At 39.0% G+C, this 20896-nt stretch overlaps 1 protein-coding gene across 1 annotated transcript in view; it reads right to left on the bottom strand.

The window, feature by feature from the left end:
- reln (reelin) overlaps positions 1-20896 on the bottom strand; it is a 376824-nt gene that overhangs the window by 185256 nt on the left and 170672 nt on the right. The window contains exons 13-19 of the mRNA XM_060843157.1: positions 18650-18762; positions 16949-17157; positions 15308-15436; positions 14851-14960; positions 13732-13798; positions 5531-5764; positions 1554-1715 (exon numbers count right to left, since the gene is read on the bottom strand). Of these exons, the coding sequence (XP_060699140.1) occupies positions 1554-1715; positions 5531-5764; positions 13732-13798; positions 14851-14960; positions 15308-15436; positions 16949-17157; positions 18650-18762 (1024 nt within the window). The remainder of the gene's footprint in view (positions 1-1553; positions 1716-5530; positions 5765-13731; positions 13799-14850; positions 14961-15307; positions 15437-16948; positions 17158-18649; positions 18763-20896) is intronic.

The raw sequence follows: 20896 nt of genomic DNA, 5'->3' as shown, positions 1-20896 counted from the left end.
TCCCATGTTGTACCGCATCTGCAACTTCTTTGCAGCTACCAACTGGATTCATTCCTCCTATCAGCCAATCAGGTTGTACCCTTTATCTGTGTTCACCTATCCCCACTTCACCACACTGCCCCCACTATTCCCTTTATCTGCAGGTCTCCTTACACCCACTCCTAGTCCTAAAGAATGGCCACACCCGAAACGTCGACTTTTCCACCTCGTGATGCTGCCTGGCTTGCTGTGTTCTTCCAGCCTCCTGCTTGTCTACCTTGGATTCCAGCATCTGCAGTTTTTTTTGTCGCTCTCCTAATCTGTCCAATTCCTTCTCCAACCTCCCCCCTCCTCAATACGACCTGTCCCTTTACCTATCTTTGTATTATCTGCAAATTTAGCCAGAATGCCTTCAGTTCCTTCAACTATATCATTAATGTATAAAGTGAAACATCATGGTGCCAACACCGAGCCTTGCAGAACACTACTTGTCACTGGTCGCCATCCTGAGAAAGACTCTTTTATCCCCACTCTCTGCCTTCTGCCAGACAGCTAATTTTCTATCCATGCTAGCACCTTGCCTCTAACACCTTGGGCCATTACCTTGCTCAGTAGCTTCCTGTCTGGCAGCTTGTCAAAAACCCTCTGGAAGTCCATGTAGATAACATCCATTGGTTCTCCTTAGTCTAATCTGCTCATTATTTCTTCAAAGAATTCTAGCAGATTTGTCAGGCATGACCTCTCCTTGATGAAGCCATGCTGACTTTGTTCTATTTTACCATACATTTCAGAATGTATTCAGAAATCTCATCCTTCACAATAGATTCCAAAATCTTACCCACAACCGAGGTTAGGCTAATCAGCCTGTAATTTTCCATCTTTTGTCTTACTCCCTTTTTAAACAGAGGTGTCACGGTAGTGATTTTCCAGTTCTCTGGGACCACCCCTGACTCTAGTGACTCCAAAAATAGCACCACTAATGGCTCCACTATCTCTTCAGCTATCTCCTTTAGAACTCTGGGGTCAGGCTGATTTATCCACCTTGTGGCCATTCAGTTTTTCCAGCACCTTCTCCTTGGTGATGGCCACCATACTCAGCTCTGCCCCCTGACTATCTTGAATTATTGGGATATTACTCGTGTCTTCCACCATGAAGACTAATTGAAGTAATCATTCAGTTCCTCAGCCATTCCCTTGTCCCCCACTACAATCTCTCTAATGTCATTTTCCAACACAGACTTATAGGAGAATCACAGGAAACATTCCACACAAAGCAATAGATTAAAAGTAAAAACAGTAAAAGCTGTTAAATGTTTTAATAATTTTTTACTCATAAGGGGATGATAGAATTTCTGGCATGGCTCTAACTGCCATCAAGGTGGTAGCCATAAGCTTCTTGAACTTCTGCTATCCATGAGGCATAGGTATGCTCAATTTTTAAATCTGTTATAGTGTGTCACAATTTAACGGTTTACAGAGGTATTTCAGAGGACAGTTAAAATTCAGTTCATTCATTAAGGGCTAATTTGTTGGTATTAATGCAAGAGTTACACAGCGACCTGTATTTTTCTTACCTTGGCTCATGGTAATTCTGGTAAGAGTAATGCTGCAGCAAATTCCATGTGATCCCATTGTCAGCAGAATAATGCAGTAGAATCCCTTCTCCCGGCTGGTCTGGTGGCTTGCATGTGCTTAGTACGTACTTGCTGCCCAGGCGAAGAGTAAACTGAAGGAACCTGGGAATCATAAGAGTATGAGGCAGGACATTTCTGATCTTAAAGAAACCTATGCTTAAACATATTTATTAAAATATATCGCTTGAGCAATAGAGAGATTCTATTTATACTGAAACTTTTCAGGAAATCTAAAGGGCAGAATTTTGTCATCCAAGGCCGGAGATGGTTATCTTATGAAATCGCATTCTTCACAATTCATTACCCCTGCAAGCAAGATTTTCTATGAGCTACTCAGTGAACTGCATGGTGAGTGAGATGTTCTCACCACTAGTGGGACCTTCTGGGTTTGGCATCATTTTTAAAGGCCAAGTGAACATCACTTCATATACTGCAAGTAAGAGCTTTCCTATCAGCTATGGCAGTCACCTCAGAAGCCCAGAAATGCCTATCAAGATTTTTAATATGACTTCAAGATTTACTGATGCTGCCTCGCAGAGAAAGTCTATTTTCTTCCTAGTTGACCACATCATGAAGCTATCCATCAGACCTGGCCCCACTACAGCAGCACAGGTCAATATCACTGACCCCCACGAAATGGACAACAAACACTGCAGGAAAAATGCCAATAATCTCCAGTGGTCTTTTAACTTAAGTGATACCATCTTCTCATTGCTACCTCAATCCCTCATACTGCACATATATCTCTCAAAGGGCCATATCCTGCAAGCCTCAGCATTCACATGCATGATGTCCACTCAAACAACATCATTCTTTCAAAATGGTACCATTCCTGCCCACTGTGCTTCCCATTCACTCACCACTCGCAATGATGACAAACTGCTCCTGCATCACACTCAATCCCTCTCTTTATGATGCATAACTGGAACCAAACTGAGTAGCAATGTTTGGGGGGGGGGATGGCACAGATTCTCAACCTCTTTGTGGGAAATGCCATCAAGCTGACTGCAGAGGACCGGCACGATTTGTGCAGCAAAGAGGAGACAGGAATGGGCCAGGACCCAGTGAAGAACATTCCAATTTGCTGTTCTCCAAAACACAGGAAGACACACAGGGTCGACACAATGAAAGAGACCAAATGACGAATGAAATTCAAGAAAATTCAAAATGTGAGAAATAATGCTAAAAGGTCAAAGATTATATTATGAATGATGGGATCCTGGAGAGTCCTCTGCATATGCACAGATCCCAAAAGGTTGGAGGGCAGATCGGTAGGTTGATTAAGAAGGTAGGTTAAGTACTTGTCTTTATTAGTCATAGCATAGAATACGTGAGCAAGAAGTTTTTTTGGAACTGTATAAAACACTGGTTCAGGTACAACTGGAGTACTGTGTATAGTTCTGGTCACCAGAATCTAGGAAGGATATGATTGCACTTAAGGCAGTGCAGAGGAGTTTTACCAGGATGTTGTCTGAGCTAAGAGGGAAGATTAGATAGATTAGGTTTGTTTTCTTTTCAGCAATTAAGGTTGAGAGGTGACCTAACAGAGGTGTATAAAATTATGGGGGCATAGGTAGGGAGGATAGGAAGCCGTTTTTTCCACAAGTAATAAGGTCAATAACAAAGGGGTATAAATTTAAGGCAAGAGATAAAAGGTTCTACCTGTAACTGATGAAGTACCCCCATTCTCTATTACTCCTGTTGTACTGCGATCTCTGTACCCCTTATCATCCTCATACTACCCCCGCACCTACCCTGCACCTTATATTTCAGATAAATTAAAGAGAAAAGTAATTGCTCACTGACAGACTTTCAGAGAGGATCCTTCTACAGTGTGTTTAAAATTCAGTTATGAAGGTTTGACAAGTCATCACACATAGAATAGAAAATCCTTTTATTGCCACATGTCCTCCATTGTAGGAGTACAGTGAAAAGCTTTTATAATATCTGTTTTCTTATGGCAACATCTTAAGTACAAGTACCTAGATACAGCAGAGGAATAAAAGTAAAGGCATTACTTTACAGAGTTGAAAAATAAGTCAAAAATAGGTCATAATTAAAGGTTGACATTAAAGTAAGAGATGAAATAAAGAGTCAGCCAAATTCTACCTCCAAACCTCTCCTATAATCTCAATGATTCTATATAGTCTTCAGCTTTCAAAAACTTGACAATAGTTTAAAAAAACCTCACAGTAGAGAACAGACAGGCATCATTAGCCCTGAAATGGGAATCACACTATCAGTATACACATTATCAAGGAGAATTTCATCCATTCATGGACAGGCAGCGAAATGACAGATACACAAGCTCTTTTACACTGTTACGTGCCCACACTCTTTAAATTAGATGATAAATGGTTGCTGGACTTGAAATGTTAACTGTGTTTTCCTCTATGGAGATGTTGCCAAACCTGTTGAGTTTCTTCTGTTCTTGTGAGGGGTTTGTTCTTCACTGATCTCTTACTCCTAAAGTTTTCTTCTTGGGTGTTTTTCACTATAAGTAGTGAGAGCTCCTTTTGAAGTAGTTATAACATGCACATTACAGTGAACCTGATAGCCGATACCCTCAGAATGTGTCATGAGTCGGTGATAATAGTTCAGTTTCACAATTCTAATACTGCTTTGTCTGAAATCTCTTTAAGAAACCTTGGAAATTATCATTCATTGATGACTTTAGATTCATCAGCCAACTACTCAATAGGTTTACTCCAGACAGGTACTATAACTTGAGGCAGAAAGATCAATAGGCTGCTGCATTATTGGAAATTACAAAATGTATTTAGGTCAATATATCTCAGATATGAGTATGCCATGCTTTAATTCTCTGTGCTCATCTGTTGAAATTTCATTGCATTCTCCATCAGTGTGTCACTCTGGGCTGTTAGCAATTGGTTGCTGTCAAATCATTTAATTCTTGGATGAATTTTCCACCCTTATGATATAATTCTTAGCTTATGTCAGATAATATGAAAATCAGGCTTTGTAGCCTTGGACACATACTGGCTGTAAGCCCAGCAACTCAGCCTTCAAGGTCAAGACAATTCAAAGCCATTTGTGCTAAAGTATTTATCTGCTGTGTAGCCTGCTTGATTTTTGTGCATGTGGAGCTTTGAAAATAGCAGATTTGAGTACTGAATGGATGGGCCACCAAGATCTAATATCATTGGCAAGTTGAGATATACTAGTTTAAAGGGAACATCAATTTGACCTTCACATGGGATGCCAAAGGCTCCATGGCTTGTACCATTTTGCTCCATAAAGAAAAAAAAGATAGCTTTGTCACTCCCATTTTAAGACAATATTTCACATAATCAGTACTGGTCTGTTTAAGTTTAATGCAAACTTTTTATTTTCTCAGCCACAAACACCTGCAAAGAAAGATTTAGGTAGCAAGGTTGATGTGAAAAGAGGTCATTGAACAGGAAACTTGTCTTCATTCTCAAAGAAGCAATAAATTAATGAAAACAAATGTAAATGCACATTATAAAATGTTACTCTTATTTTTTATTTCTCTCTTATTAATAAATATTTATTTTAGCATTACACTTGATATAAGGCTGCCATTTTCTGACTTCAAACGAGTACAAAATATTGCTTGTTGTGCAAAAATTCCAGATTAGATTAAACCAGTTATCTTGGTCCACCATCTTCAAGAAGGCTTGAACAATTTGGTAAAGATTATGGTGTGTGTGGGACCACAATGCTACTTTGTCTTCCAGCTGTTTGATGAAAAAATGGTGTTAATATCCTAGAAATATTCAATGAGCAAGCAAATTGGCTTCTGAGGGCAACTTTTTAGTACTGTGAAGAATTCTGCAGCTAGCAATAATCACCTCAGACTAAAAGTACCCCACTTCTGCGTGAATATTAGCAGCCATTTATAATTTCAATTGTTTATTAAGGATTTTATTATTTACCTGGCTAGAGTGCTGTCCAGGAAAGAAGTAATGAGCTCTCGCCTTCCCTCTTTGTTAAATACCAATGCCTTGCCACTTGAGAGGACGCCACAACCAAAGCCAAGTTCTGCACCGCGGATTGAGTGGAAGTTGTGGTAGGATGATAGCCGGGAACTACTAAAACTTTCTGAAATAATGGTCGGAAATGTCTGTGAAGCTAAGTCACAACCAGGTCCTGAAAATCCTGGATCACATCTGAAAAAAAGATGTACAAGTAAACAGGCTTACACCAAAAAGCTAACAGAAATGTAACTGAGCATAAATGTTTTGCAAGAGATTATCATTATTTATAATCATAGTTTTTAATACATTTTCAATATCAGCAAATTGGTTTCCTTCAGGAGTTGCACTAGTGTTTTAGGCTTGAAGCTTTTGAATTAGGGGAATCTCCAGAAGCATCTTTGTGCTGCGTACTTGTGTCCTTTAAAGACTCGACTTAGACTTGTAAGAATTGATCAGTGACAGATAATATTGATTTTCTTGTTTTGAAACACATAAATATTGACTGTTGTGAGAAAAGGCTATTTGACCTCACAGCCCTTGCACTTCTTGATGGACTGCATAATCACCTTCCTGACTTCTCAGTTTTCTTTCTTTCTATGGACTATATATGTAGTATTTACAGTGAATTAATTATTTGCTTCAATTCAATGTTAACTTACTCCCACTGTAGGTAATCGTTCTACTTAAATTCTCTAATAAATCCCGTAGTTTAAGAAGTGTCGTTGTTTAAGTTGGAATTTTTACAATCATCAATTCATGCTTTTCCACCCATGAAAGAAAATGGATACATCTGTTAATCATTTGAGAACTATATTAATGGGAATAATTTATTTAATTCAGCAGTGGTAATGCTTTTCATAATTTTGGAGAATTTTAATTAGTTCATCACAAAGCCTTCTGTTTCCCATTCTAAACAAGTGCATTTTTGTTTTTATTATCTTAGGAACATTGGGTTTTTTGTGTTTTGCTGCACACTTGAAGGATATAGTGGATGGGGATATTTTTTATCTGTTGAACATTGATAGTTATAACTACATTTAAGTTAGTTAATGTATATGCTTTTTTTTTGCTGGTATGACCAACTTGAGGAAAGCATGCTCAAAAATACTTTGTGCAAAAAGGTGATTTGTGCTGCACACAGAATAGAGTCAAAATATTTCCTGATATTATTTTGATCCTCTTCTAATAAAACCCAGTGCCTTTTTTCACTATTGTTGTCCAATATGCTGGTGGATGTAGATAGCTTTTATTTTGAACATTTAAAATCTGATTCCTAATTAGTAATCAGTCTGCTTCCTATATTTCAAAGGTTGACTTGAAATGTGTGGATAGGAGTTTCTGATGTAAACACCAGGATGTATTTTCTGGTAATCTCTGCCTGCACATGTTGTTCGCTAAATTTCCCCAGTAAGTATAACATTGCCAAGGTGTCCATGTGACTATTAGTGCATTTCAGTCTCCTGCCAGAAGAAGGCAACAGAAAGAATTATTGACTGGTCACAAAGCCATCAGCACGGCTGATACAAGATACAAGCACCATTCCCACAACACCTCACTTTACACTTCGCCAAAATCTTTCAAGCGAAGGCGGGCATAAACCGCCCCGTGTTTACCGTGGAGCAAGGCCCACATTGGGAAAACCAGCAGTATCCATTTTAAGCCAGCAGTATCCATTTTAAAGCAAACAGTATTGGGAGAAGGGACCCAAAGACAGATCCAAATACACACCAGACCAGACACTAGTCAGGACTCCAGACAATGGTCATGACTCACAGATCGAAACCCACCTTATAATCTCGTCAAGACTCCAACTGACACACACCCATAACCTGATCATGTAAAACAGTCCTACACAAAAGGATGAACCTAACACTTTGGAAGTAACAAAAGGGGGTGCTAGCCTTCAGCCCTCACGGAGAGACAAGCAGATAGCACCCGGACCCATTCACATAAAAATGAACAGCACACCTTTTGTGTATGCTGCCGACTCTCCGAGGACGGCAGGAAGCTTGACATTCACACATACTCCAGCCCTGAGTACCACCATTCACACTCATTCATACCCAATCTCCTACATTCTGACTCATGAAGTATATAACTTGTAACATCGCACGGGAAACGTTAGAGCAATCGAGATTCAAACCTCGGTTGGTCTCCGCCGGCGTTACATACTTTAATAAAGTTACTGATTGTCGAACCGCACTCTGGGCTCGGACTGAAGATCATTTCATCCACGCTAACACAAGGATGCAACTAAATCCCAGATTTCGAGACCAGAGTTGGTTCGATTTTGACAAATCAGTTCCATATTCTTAGACAACCCCCCAGGATTGAAGATGACTTGCTTCTGTTCCAGTTAGGGGAGGTCTGAGATGGCTGATATGTTCAGTGCACAGTTTCCAGACCTTACTGGAAGGGTTGGATAGCAAAGTCTCAAAATGGTTTGCTTCCTTCCCAAATTAGTCTTTTTCATTTTTATTGGTCAAAGGTCAAAAACTCCCATGAGATGCTGGCGATGTTTGACTTCTTCAGAGAGGACATTCCTAAAGTGTTTCTGTTGTACTCCTAGGAGTCTCCTGCTGTAACTGAGTTGCAACTAGGGCAGTCACTATGAAAGTCTGGTGTCAGACACACAGTGACAAGTACAACCCAGCATTGCTCCGTTTGAGTGATCATTCCCTAATGCTGGGCATGTTAACTTAGGAGAGGATGGTACAGTTGGACTATGTTTCTTAGAACTAGATTTGGAGGAATCTAAGGCACTAATGATGGTACTTTTGCAACATTTTCAGGTTTTCAGGTGCCCTATTATAGGCTCTTCAAGACAAATCAGTAATGCCTCCTTCTATTGGGTATTGTAATGACATGGGGGAAACACTCCTGCTTAATTTAAACCAGCAACACAGAAAAGATTTATCCCATGCAGTAATCTGTGAAATTTTCAGAGGCCAAGAACGATTTAAAGTAAAAATTAACAACTTTGTTTTTAAATATAACAGAGAATAATTAACAACTATTTACAACTCCTTCCTCTAACCTATCTTTTATTTTCCCTTCTATAACACTAGTCTGATAAAACCCCCAATTAAGATTTACCAAAAATTCAAATTTCAAAACCAGCCAGTGGTCAAATCTTCTCATTATATCTTCCTCTGTAGATTTGCTCTCCACGTCGGTGTTGATGTTTTTCTCTGTGCAAACTCCTCTTAACAGGTACCTCTCGGAGACCTTTAAACAGCAGCATACATCTGTTGTTTTGGCAGTTCTTCCCCCAACTGTTCAATTTTCCCTGGTCTTATGACCCCAAAGCATCGGATTGTGTCATTGGCTTTTAAGATTATCAATATACTAAATTTAAATTTGATTGAAGTTTGGAATTTTTTGGGGGGGTATAATTTAAACTGTTTAGCTGAATTCAAATTTGTTTTAGTCTCCAGGCAACTAGCTACCCTAGCTGCTGGACCACATGTTACATTGTATCTTATTCAGAATACTCCTGCTAGCTTTTAAAGGTACAGTACACCCACATCTTCATAACAGTATGGATCTTAGTTCCTGGGCTGGGAGAGCTAGATTTTAAGTTTGTTGAGGTCTTTAAGTGACTGTAAATGGCCATTTAAGTGCCTTATTGTGTCTTCAATGTTACTTCAACTATATCAGAGGGTGCCCATACCATGTGGGAAGCCTGGCAGCTGACTGAACTTAGAAGGTTCAGGCAAGGGGGAACACAGATATTTACTTAGGAGTTAGGACTTTAAGACCATGAGAAATAGAAAGAGGAGTAGGCCATCAGCCCCTCAAGCCTTTTCCACTATTCAATAGATTAGATTCCCTACAGTGTGGAAACAGGCCCTTCGGCCCAATAAGTCCACACTGACCCTCCGAAGAGCAACCCACCCAGGCCCATCCCCTAACTAATCCACCCAACACAATGGGCAATTTAGCAAGGCCAACTCACCTAACCTGCACATCTTTGGAGTATGGGAGGAAACCGGAGCACTTGGAGGAAACCCATGCAGACATGGGGAGAATGTGCAAACTCCACACACACAGTTGTCCGAGGCGGAAATTGAACCCAGGTCCCTGGCACTGTGAGGCAGCAGTGCTAACCACTGAGCCACAGTGGGATAATTACTGTTCCATTCCACACGTCCACTTTCCTGCAAGTCCATTCACCCTTGATTGCCTACTAATCAAGAATCTATCTATTTCAACCTTAAATATACACAAGGACTCTGTGCCCTCAGCTCTCGGTGGCAAAGAGTTCCAGAGACATACAACCCTGTTTCCCTAGGCACCCTAAAACAAGTTCATATTACCACCTGACCTCTTAAAGCTCCCGTATCCTGAGAGTCCTCCCTTTTATCCAAGCTTTCTGACTGGTTAGTCTTTCTAGGGGGTCAAGGCCCTGTGAATAGTATTTCAGGTGTAGGTTATAATTGTTTCTCTCACTAAAACTGAGAACACTTACAGAAGGTGTCACATGATTACGGCAAGTTATATCATATAATTTCCTTACAAATGCACTTCTCTAAACATTCCCCTTTCCATGCAACAAAACTGAATGTGCCATCAACTACAAAGTACAATGAAAACTCAATATAAACTTAATAAAGAAAATCAGCACTCATGAGCAAAAGCTGTTTGCTCATTCAAGCCAGTTACTCTTTTATCAGTATTTGCTCATATATTTTATCCTTATTTCAATTTCTGCAACCAAAGTAACATTCATTGCAGAACTTTAAAGTAGATAGAAAATAGTTTGAGAATGATGCAATGAAGTGGCATACTAGAAGACTCTACTGTCATTCTCTATCAAATAAATACTGAACAAAATGCTCACAAGCAAAGCCAATAGCTAGGCACTTTTTCTCAATCAGTGTGTAATCTCATTCACTCCAGTGTGACTTTATTGTTGACATCATAGTATCTCAGCACTGGCCAGTCATCATTAGCTGATGATGCAAGCAAAAGCTGCTTTTTGTCCTGTGCCTGTGTAGCACATCTTTGCCATAAATATTTGCAGAAGTTCACACTGATGTCAAATTAAGAACTTAGCTAGTGCACAAATCATAATGCAAATTGCTGCCTTTCTTTCACAACTGTTGGTTTCTGCATCTCTATTACAATTCTCACCTTACCAGGACCTGGCTGAAGTCATTTTGCTGCCAGTGCTTGACTTCAGGTCTCTTCAATTGTATCTTTTTCTTGTTCAGCTTCAGGTTCATTGGTTAGTGTGTTCTTGTAGTCGCACTTCATTCTGATCATAGTCAGTGATGGCTTCTTCTATTGTACCTTCTTGGACTGGCAGATCATCTATGACAGTTTCAACTTTGGAATGATCACTGGCTAACTCAATTTTGTCATTGTTGACATTCTTTCAGAGGAGAAGAAATGCCAAATGAGATGCTCAACCTCCCAGATGGTATCAAAAATGAAATTAGAAAACTACTGCTTTCATGCAACTTCACTTATCAATATCCACCCTTTGCATCAAGGGTAGTAAAGACTTTTTCTTGACAAGTTACAATCAAACCTCTTCAATGATTGGCATGGATCAGTCAGATCTCGTCAAAGCTTGATTGAGATCTTTTGGATCTATGCATACTGTCAGCTTTGCAGATTTTTTTTCACTGCTTCATCTGGTATGTTGGTGTCGTCACTTGCTTGATTACTCCCTTCTTTTCTAGCTCTTGCGTCTTGCCTCTCAGCCTGGACTTGATGGCAACTGAAAAATGTGTTGCTGGAAAAGCACAGCAAGTCAGGCAGCATCCAAGGAGCAGGAGAATCGACGTTTCGGGCATAAGCCCTTCTTCAGGCAACTGCAATTCTCTTGGGAGACGCTGTGTTGGTCCCACACTCTTACCTACGTCGAGCTGATATTCACCAGGAAGGCATCCAAAACCTGAAAAAAAACATCTTTGGAATCGTCTAGGTCCTCTTTGGCTGTCAATGGCTTAGGGCCTTGAAATGCTGCAGATCATTTTGATATGTATAAGGTCAGCTGACCAAGCTTTAACACACTTCTGCTCAAGATACATGGAATTTCATTAATGACTATTATCTGGAAGTTCAGAACTTTGTTCTTTCCATTGCATGGGCTCCTGGCTTCATTTGGTCTGCTAGGACAACTATCATTCCATCATAAAGCCTAATGTCTGCCATCGATGGCTTCATTTTTGGGTAACCACCTTAAGCCACTTTGCAAAGTTCTGTGAAGCTCATGATATAACACATAGCACCTAGTGTTTAATTCACACTTCACATTCACTTGATGCTCTCCTTCTATAGTTAGCGTTCGTAACTACAAGTCACAAACCACTTACTACAATGAGCATGGAAAATTCCAACTTCGTGTCGGGTGATTTGTCAGAATAACCAGCTGACGTCTCTCTAGGAACAATCATTATAGACTTACATTGCTTCTTTCTAATTAAATGCTTGTGTGTAAAGTGATGCAGCTTCGTGCAGTTACAGCAGTGCTTTCCTAAAGCTGATCATGCATCCTTTTCTCTTGTGAGAAGTTCTCCACAATATTAACAATTTGTATTCTGGCTGCTGGATCTACAACAAATGTTTCCTCTTTTCTTCTTGAGCTCTGGAGTTACACACACACTGTTTGAGAATATGTCACCGTCACTGAATTCCCCTCTATCAATATCCTGGTTACCAGAAGCTCAACTGTGGCTAGAAGAGTAAGTCAGAGGTTCAGAATACTACAGTGAGTAAAGCATCTCCATATACAAGTCAAGAGTGTGATGGAACAGTTCCCACTCGCCTGGATGGATGTCATTCCAACAACACTCAAGAAGCATGACACCATGCAGCTCATTTGATTGGCACCATATGCACAAACATTCACTCCCTCCACCACTGACGGTCAGTAGCAGCAGTGCATACCACCTACAAGACACACTGCAGAAATTCATCAAAGATTTTCAGACAGTAGTTTCCATATCCACAACCACTTACATTTAAAAGGACAAAGGCAGCAGATACATAGGAACACCACCACCTGCAGGTTTCTCTCCAAGCCAAACACCATCCTCACTTGGAAATATACCACTCATTGCCACTGAGTCAAAATTTTGAGTTTTCTTACCTAATGACATTGTGGATTGACCTACAGCATATGGACCATAGTAATTCAAGGAGACAGTTCACCACTACCTTCTCAAGAGCAACTAGGGAGGGCAATAAATGCTGGCCAGTCAGTGACACCCACATCCCATGAGTGAATTTAAAAAAAACACTAGAGAGTTCCAAATAAATCTTCAAGGAAGTCAATAGCTGTCCAGTCTCTTTTTTTTTGCTCCTCAATGAGTTTTATGAGGCAGAAATTCTGTTGCTGGCATTTTCTACATAATCTTGTAAACAACCATCCACAGGAATGTCTTCATTTAACCTGATCATAATAACTTTAGAAACACTTCAATATTAAGTCATTTCTCTGAATTATTTTAGTTTTGACATTAGACTCTATGAATTGTGAGTCATTTCTATTCGAAGATACTGTTAGTTTCTCATTTATCTGATTGCTGTTATCAAAATCCCAAAGTTCCTCAGTTTCTTTCTGAAGATCAGGATTGAGAAACAAAGTTTCAAATGGCAAAAACTGCCATAATAAGTAAAATCACAAAGTGCTCTTTACAAAAAAAGCACAAGACATATGATACACAGAGGAAATCTCAATGTCTCCGTAGAACAACACTGTTATGGATTACAATCATTATGACATCTGGATCTTGATTAATTTGTGTGAGCAAATTATATGGCAAATGGGTCACCACACAATCCATCACATACTAATTAGCAAAAATACTGCTCTGCCAATTATTTTCAGAGTTTACTTTACCACTGATTCTGACTGATGCCAGTACTGTGAAATTATTCAAGATTGTGAATAAATGGTATCAAACGAGACATTATCTACAGGAAGTTTACTTAAAGTCCATTGAGCTGTGTCAATAGACAGGTCCCGGTTAAATAAACAGTTCTGGTTTCTTGTGTGTGTCATGTGAGTGAAAGTTTAGGATGCTAAAACAAGTTTAATTATCAAAGGAATGAGGTCAGAAAGAATGTTTTAATTTGTTTGTGATAACAAAAAGTCATGCTTAAACCTCAATGAAATACTAGAGATTAATGATGTTCCATCTTACTTGCATCCATTGGTGGTACATCGACCTCGGCCAGAGCACAATTTGTAGCATGCAGGGCCAATGTAAACTGCAGAAGGAATAAAACATCCCAAAGATCAAACTATTGCAATGTCAGCTTGAACTAAAGTTGGTTTACAAAATTGGCAATAGGAATAAACTGGAAAAACATGTGACATTGATAAAAAGGTTACTCTGAGTAACAAAGATTATCTGTTTTGCCCTCTACAACTGAACATTTTGTTAACATTTAAGAACAGGAAGAATCCATCAAAAGAAATATGAACAGTGATATGGTTGATGGAGAAAGTGAGGACTGCAGATGCTGGAGATCAGATGCCATTCCTGAAGAAAGGCTCATGCCCTAAATGTCGACTCTCCTGCTCCTTGGATGCTGCCTGACCTGCTGTGCTTTTCCAGCAACACATTTTCAGCAGTGATATGGTTGATGCCAAACATTTGTGTCACTATTATTTAATCAATTTTTTTAACCTTTACTTATTTTCTTCTACTGAAGGAATCAACTAATTTGTTTTTAAAATTTCACAGGCAACTTTCACTCTATAATACTTCACAAGTGTGGCCACTTTTTCAGACAAGATTGTGATTGTTGCTGTGATGGTAGATCACATGCAGAGTTCAGGCAAGAGTTTCTGGCTGGTGGTCAGGAATGAGAACCATGACCAGCTGTTTCCCAGTGCAGGGACAATATCAGGCTTGGAAAATCAATCTCAACATGTTCTCACCCTGACCATTTTTGATCAGGAATACGGAACCTTCCGGTTTCTCTGGTTGAGTTTTAAGCAAAGGTGTACATTTAAACCATGAGCTACTTAGAGATACTGTTTTCCCTAAAACATTGTTTTCATAAAAGACAATACTAACTAAAAAATTAATCATTGTTAAAAAGATTGCTGTGATATATAGTAGCATATCTGTGGGACTTTACAGCGGACTATCAGCTATTATTTATATTCATAATAGAGATTTTCAATAAAATAGACTGACAATTCAAATAAACCAAATGAAAAATGCAAGAAAGTAAGTAGCTGAACATGATCACTTGCAATCATGCTAATTTTCAAATATTCTTTTAAATTTCAAAAGCTGAATGTTACTAACCGTTGTCAATTGCCCACATATTTCCAGCGACAGGGCCCATCTGGCTCCAACGAAACCTAGTGCCAGTGGTGAGTGCTGCATATGGCAGAGGAATGGTTATACGACTCCACCTTTAACACAAGACAACATACTTGTCATAAAATGACCTCTTCAATATTAACATTTTTATTAGTTCAGTGATTTCAAAAATGCGCAAAAGTATGGCATGGAGAGACACCTTCCCATCTGACTGAACAGTTACTGAGCCAACTAAGTTCCTTGATCACTCTCATTTAACTTCTTTTCAACTATTGCTACTCCACTGTGCAGCTTGCTACTGGTGGAGTGGCATGAAGGAGGGAGGTGAGGTGTAGTGAGAGGGATCGAGAAAGGGAAGAGTCATTCTACATTAAAGTGTAGTCATTTAAAGTTTTTTTAAAAATCAAAGATAATAATGGAACTTAAGTTAGATCCTTACCCACTATAATTTTCAGAAGAATAAACAGAGCTGTGGGGATGGTGTGGGCCTGTGCATAGATCAGGCAAACACTCCATGTGCAGTAGAGACCACGATCGTCCATGATTTGTCGAAAACTCCAGACTTACGCTGATGTTGCAGAAACAAAATTGTTAAAAATTGAATCATCATCACTATCCTGCGCAAAGAATGATTTAATAGAGTTAACTGGGGCCAAGGAACTATTAAATTCAGGCTATAAAGCCTATGGAGTCTTATACAGCATCAGCAGAGCTAATGGGAGCTGACAGGAATTGTCCAGAGAATTTCTGAAAAGTTTCAAAGCTTTGCAAAGGAAGGGCAATTGATCCCAAGTAAGTTATTTTTCTGAACAGGTGCAATGGCCAAAGAATTCATGTATCCTGTTAGGCTTTGAGATGAGGTCTTGGAGAGTAAGGGTAATGTCCCTGTCTGTGATACATAAACTCTGGTTTTGAGTCCCACTCGAGGGTTTGATGGCCATAGAAGGTGCTTCAAAACATGCAGAAGCAGCTTTATTTCCAACCCTCAAATCCTTTTGCTATGCTTTTGGCAGGTGGTAGGTGCAGAAGAGTCTCCTGGTTAGCTCTGTGGAGTGACCATTTTCAAGGGATAACGGACTAGTAACATGCTCCTGGAAAAAATGTAAGCAAAAGTTTTGTCTGCCTCATACCCCACTACGGTTAAGAAAAAGGAGATCAATTTTGCCTTATACAAGCAAAATGTGGTTGAGGACCCTTACATTTGCAGGTAGTCGGCCTAATCATGCAAATATTTCTCAATCATGGGGCAACAAAAGTGTGGGCTTAGGCAGATAGAGATTCTGCCTCATATTCCAAGTATAACTCCAGGTCTGTGTGGCTCTAGGTCTCCGATTTGGGCTATATCTTGTTTTTCTGGTGACACCCCTAGATATTCTGAATTTAAACTTGTGTGTTGAGCAACAGTCTGCAGCTATATATATTTAAACAAGAAAGCATGTCACTGAAAGCAGCTACTAGTGAAGTTTTAGTTAGTGCAGATAGTTTCAGAGCTCTTCACGTTGACAACTTTAACAATCACACCAATGGATGTTCAATAGTAATGGAAATTATCCAATCATGAAGCACAGCAGTAATGATTCATTATTGTTTGGAGAAATGAAGATGCTTGTTACTTCAGTTGTGTGCAATTTCTGAATTTTAGAAAGTGAGGACTGCAGATGCTAGAGATCAGTCAAAATGTGTGGTGCTGGGAGAGCACAGCAGGTCAGACAGAATCCGAGGAGCAAGAGAGTTGATGTTTTGAGCATATGCTCTTCATCAGGAATGTTCCTGATGAAGAGCTTATGCTTGAAATGTCGACTCTCCTGCTTCTTTGATGCTGCCTGACCAGTTGTGCTTTTCCAGCACCACACTTTTTGACTGCAATTTCTGAATGCGTAATAGCTCAATAATGATAAAGAAAACTCAATCCAGTGATCAGAGGGTTAAACCAGGGTATTTTCTGGTCTGCAGGGCTTATAGTCACAATTGGCAAGACATTTACTCTTGGGTCATCATAAGGGACTATGTACCATGTTATAAGCTGTTAAGCAAATTGCCAACCTAAGAAAATGTTACCAGGTGATTAACATGCTGCTACCTGTTGCCTGGTTGAAGAGATCCACAGCCCATATTGATAGAAAACTCTGCTAAGTGAGAAGGTGATGGTGGCATGACAGGTAGAATGTGGAAGAAGTCCACAGCCCACACATTCCTATTCAATCCTCGGTGGCTCTTCTGTTTCAAGCAGAACATTGTGGCAGATGTCTGGAGTTCTGGACTGATAGCAACTGAAACTAGGGTTGGTTTCTGCAAATAATACCAATAGGTTAAAAGGCAGACACTCTTTTATTTCTTTAATTTAAACCCATGTGTGCAGAGAATATTGCCATGTTTATACATTCATTGAAGTTAGCCAGACACTGTCAAGTATTAGATATCCAGGTGAAACATAATAGTAAAAATATTGATGACTGTTAAGGACCTTGGGTACACTGCAATTGTATCAAAGAAAATTTCACATTTCACACCCCTTCTGATCTGAGACAAACTCTTGGAAATAAGTAAAATGGGACAAAATGAGGGAATAAAGTTGTAGATTTTACCCCCTGGTTGATTAATTCTGTAATGTCACAGTTGACAAAGGGTCAGGAAATTGTCTTATTTACATCAAATGGTTGAAGTGGGGCTCAAATCGTCAACACTAACTTTATATGGACACAAGTTAAAGTTTCTGCTTCTAAATTATAGTTAAGAAGGAATAACAGCACTGATTTATATTTGTATATATAATACTTCTAACATAATTAAATATCCCAAGATGATTCACAGAAGCATCATGCAACAAAATATATAACAGCGTGACACATAGAAAGGAGGATATTTAATTTGGTAACCCTATAGAATATGCTGTCACTATCCGAGCTGTCCAAATGGGTAATGCAGCAGTTGATTCTCACTGATTTGCAACAATCACAAGGAAGAGCACAGATGAACTTATAATGACCACAATTTTGTTGTTTAGAGCCCTTGCTTTGGGTTGATTATGTCTGTTGGTTAGATTGTGGTGTAAATTAGCAGCAATAGAATAGGTTATATCCCTATACTCGTAGAGGGAGTTCTTGGTGCTTGCATCCTCAGTGATATTATGGTATTGAGTTATAATCATTAACCTTTGGGCAATGAGATGCTACATAGAAAAAAGTTTCTTTGCTCATCCTAAGTAGCTAATTGTTCTGTAATATGTGCATGTGCAAATATTAACATTGAAAATCCTCAATAATTTGCAGTCATAAAGTACATTTTCTTATTGGTTAAAGTTACGAATACTTGAATTTTTTAAAAAAAGAATCTTAATTAATTTTCTGGTCTCCCTGGGTGCACACCTCCTATGACAGCGGTTCCAGTTTGTCACCTGCATGTAGATTCCTCGCAAAGCTGTTCATTCACATGTGGCTGATGAGTAATGGCAGAGAACTCTCTCTTCACTTTTCCATTATCCTGGAGAATCTGACCTCACTCTAACTGCCGCACTTCTTTGCGGATGTGGCAGTGATTAGAAATTTGGCAATGCAGAAATTAAAGATTGAACCTGTATCCCATTTCTATAACATTATGTTTCCTGACCTTACTTTCATTGAATGAATGAGCTCGAAGATAAACTGTTAATTTAAGATCCGGGTATCATGGTGTGGGAGGATCTATGCTATCCATACACACTCAAATACACAATACACACATATTACAATAAAACACTGATTAATTAAAGTTAGGCATTTTATATACAAGCAATTCCACTTACCCTGTAGGATGAAAAAGGCAACACATCCAAAACATGCTCTTTTCTACCCTCAACCATGGCATAGAGCGTGACATCATGTTCATATGAATCCCCAGGATTACATGAACTACTCCCTGATAGAAAGAGATACAATTTATTTCCAGTGTAGAGATGGATACCAGGAAAAACTACCTAATGACAACTTCTGGGCATACTATATGCCAATATAAATTAGCCAATGTTTAGTTCAATTTTTATTAGGACTCATTATTTGGCCAGGTTTATCGATGCAACAAAATAATATTGCTCCATCAATTTAGCATTTTATACATGTATAATTCCAAAGAGATCCCAAACAGAGTGAATTTGCAGAATGGTGTATTATTAAGTGTCAATATCTCCTGCAAAGTATGTTCGCTGGTTAATATTTAACTGATATTTTCTGTGCTAAGATCTAAAGTCACGTAAAAAATTAAAGTTGTTGGCCTTAGGCAGGGAAAAGAATATTGTTAACCAAACCTATTCAGAAGGCCATTTTTAGAATACTGCATACAATTTTACTTGCCCTTCTATAGGAAGGATGTTGTTAAACTTGAGAGGTGCAGAAAAGATTTACAAAGATGTTGGACTAGAGGGTTTGAGTTATAGGGAAAGGGTCTTTTTCTCCCTGGAATGTCGCAGACTGAGGGGTAACCTTAGAGAGGTTTGTAAAGTTATGAGGGGCATAGATAGAGTAAAGAGTCGAGGTCCTTTTCCGAGGGTAGGGGAGTCCAAAACTCAGAGCATAGGCTTAAGGTGAGGGGGAAAGATTTAAAAAGCACCTGAGGTGTAACTTTTTCACGCAGAGGGTGGTGCATGTATGGAATGATCTGCCAGATGAAGTAGTGAAGGCGGGTATAATTACAACATATAAAGGCATTTGGATGGGTACATGAATAGGAAGGTTTAGAGGATATGGGCTTTTAAATGATTTGCAGGTAGGGATCATTTTTAATATTTTCAAATTTGCTGATGACACCAAACTGGGAATATAAATAATGAGGAAGATATAAGGAGTCTTCAAGCGGACTTGGATAGGTTTAGTGATTGGGACAGAATATGGCAAGTGGAATATAACATAAATGAGGGTGGAGCTATTCACCTTGGCAGAAAAAAACCCCCCAGAAAGTCAAAATATTTCTTAAGTGGTGAGATATTGGGAAGTGCGAATGTTGAAAGAGATCTCGGTGTCCTTGTCCATGGGCCACTAAAAGCTGGCAGCAGGAAGAAAGCAATAGGAAGGCAAACTATATGTTGACATTCATTTCAAGGGATTTGAATACAGTAGTAAAGCCACTTGCTGTGATTGTATACAACCCTTGGTGAGACTGCACCTGGAGTACCTTATAGAGTTTTGGTTTCCCTATCTAATGAAGGATATGCTTGACAAAGAGAAAGTTCAACGAAGTTCACAAGATTAATCCCTGAGATGGTGGCATTGTTTTATGAGAAGAAATTGAGGAAACTGGTTACATTATCTCTGGCGTTTTGAAGAATGGGGGGTGATCTCATTGAAACTTATAAATTCTTCTGTGGTTGAGGCAGAATAGATATGGATGGGTTGTTTCCCTCGAGTTCTAGACTCAAGGGTATAATCTCAAATAAGGATTAAGGCTGTTTAAGGTAGAGAAGCAGAGGAATTTCACAGCGAGGGTAACAGATCTTTCAAATTACATACCTCAGAAAGTATGAAAGATCAATAACTGAATATGTACAAGACAGAAACTGATAGGTTTCTGGAGACTAATGGCATAATGAGAATGGAAACAATGTGGAAAAGTGGCATTGTGGATAGAAGATCAGTAATAGTCTAATTGAATGTTGGGACAGATAAATGGGCTTAATGGCACATTTCTTTTCCTTAATTTATCTGTTTCTAAAGTAGCCTAATATTAAGGATGATTGCAAGATTGCTGGATGTTGAATGTACCATGTCTCTACACTGAATAAATCAGAACTAAAAGATATATCAGAGGAAAGTCTTGCAATACAGTTCTAGATTGTAAAATTCAAAATTCAAAACAGAAGTATAGAGTCTTGGTCTCAAGTCTGTGGCCATTCATATTTATTCCTAACGAGAAGGAGAAAATTCCAGAAAAATAGGAGGAATTAAAGAAAAAAGCCTGTACCTTGTTGGGGTCTTGTATTAAGTATTTATTTTGCACAAACATTGCTATTCATTCCCAAAAGTGACTTAATCATGTGAGAAACAAAGCTCACTCACTGAGA

This window comes from Hemiscyllium ocellatum, chromosome 23 (assembly GCF_020745735.1).
Source record: "Hemiscyllium ocellatum isolate sHemOce1 chromosome 23, sHemOce1.pat.X.cur, whole genome shotgun sequence".
NCBI classification, from domain to species: Eukaryota; Metazoa; Chordata; class Chondrichthyes; order Orectolobiformes; family Hemiscylliidae; genus Hemiscyllium; species Hemiscyllium ocellatum.
This window is presented reverse-complemented; position numbering and strand designations above follow the sequence as displayed.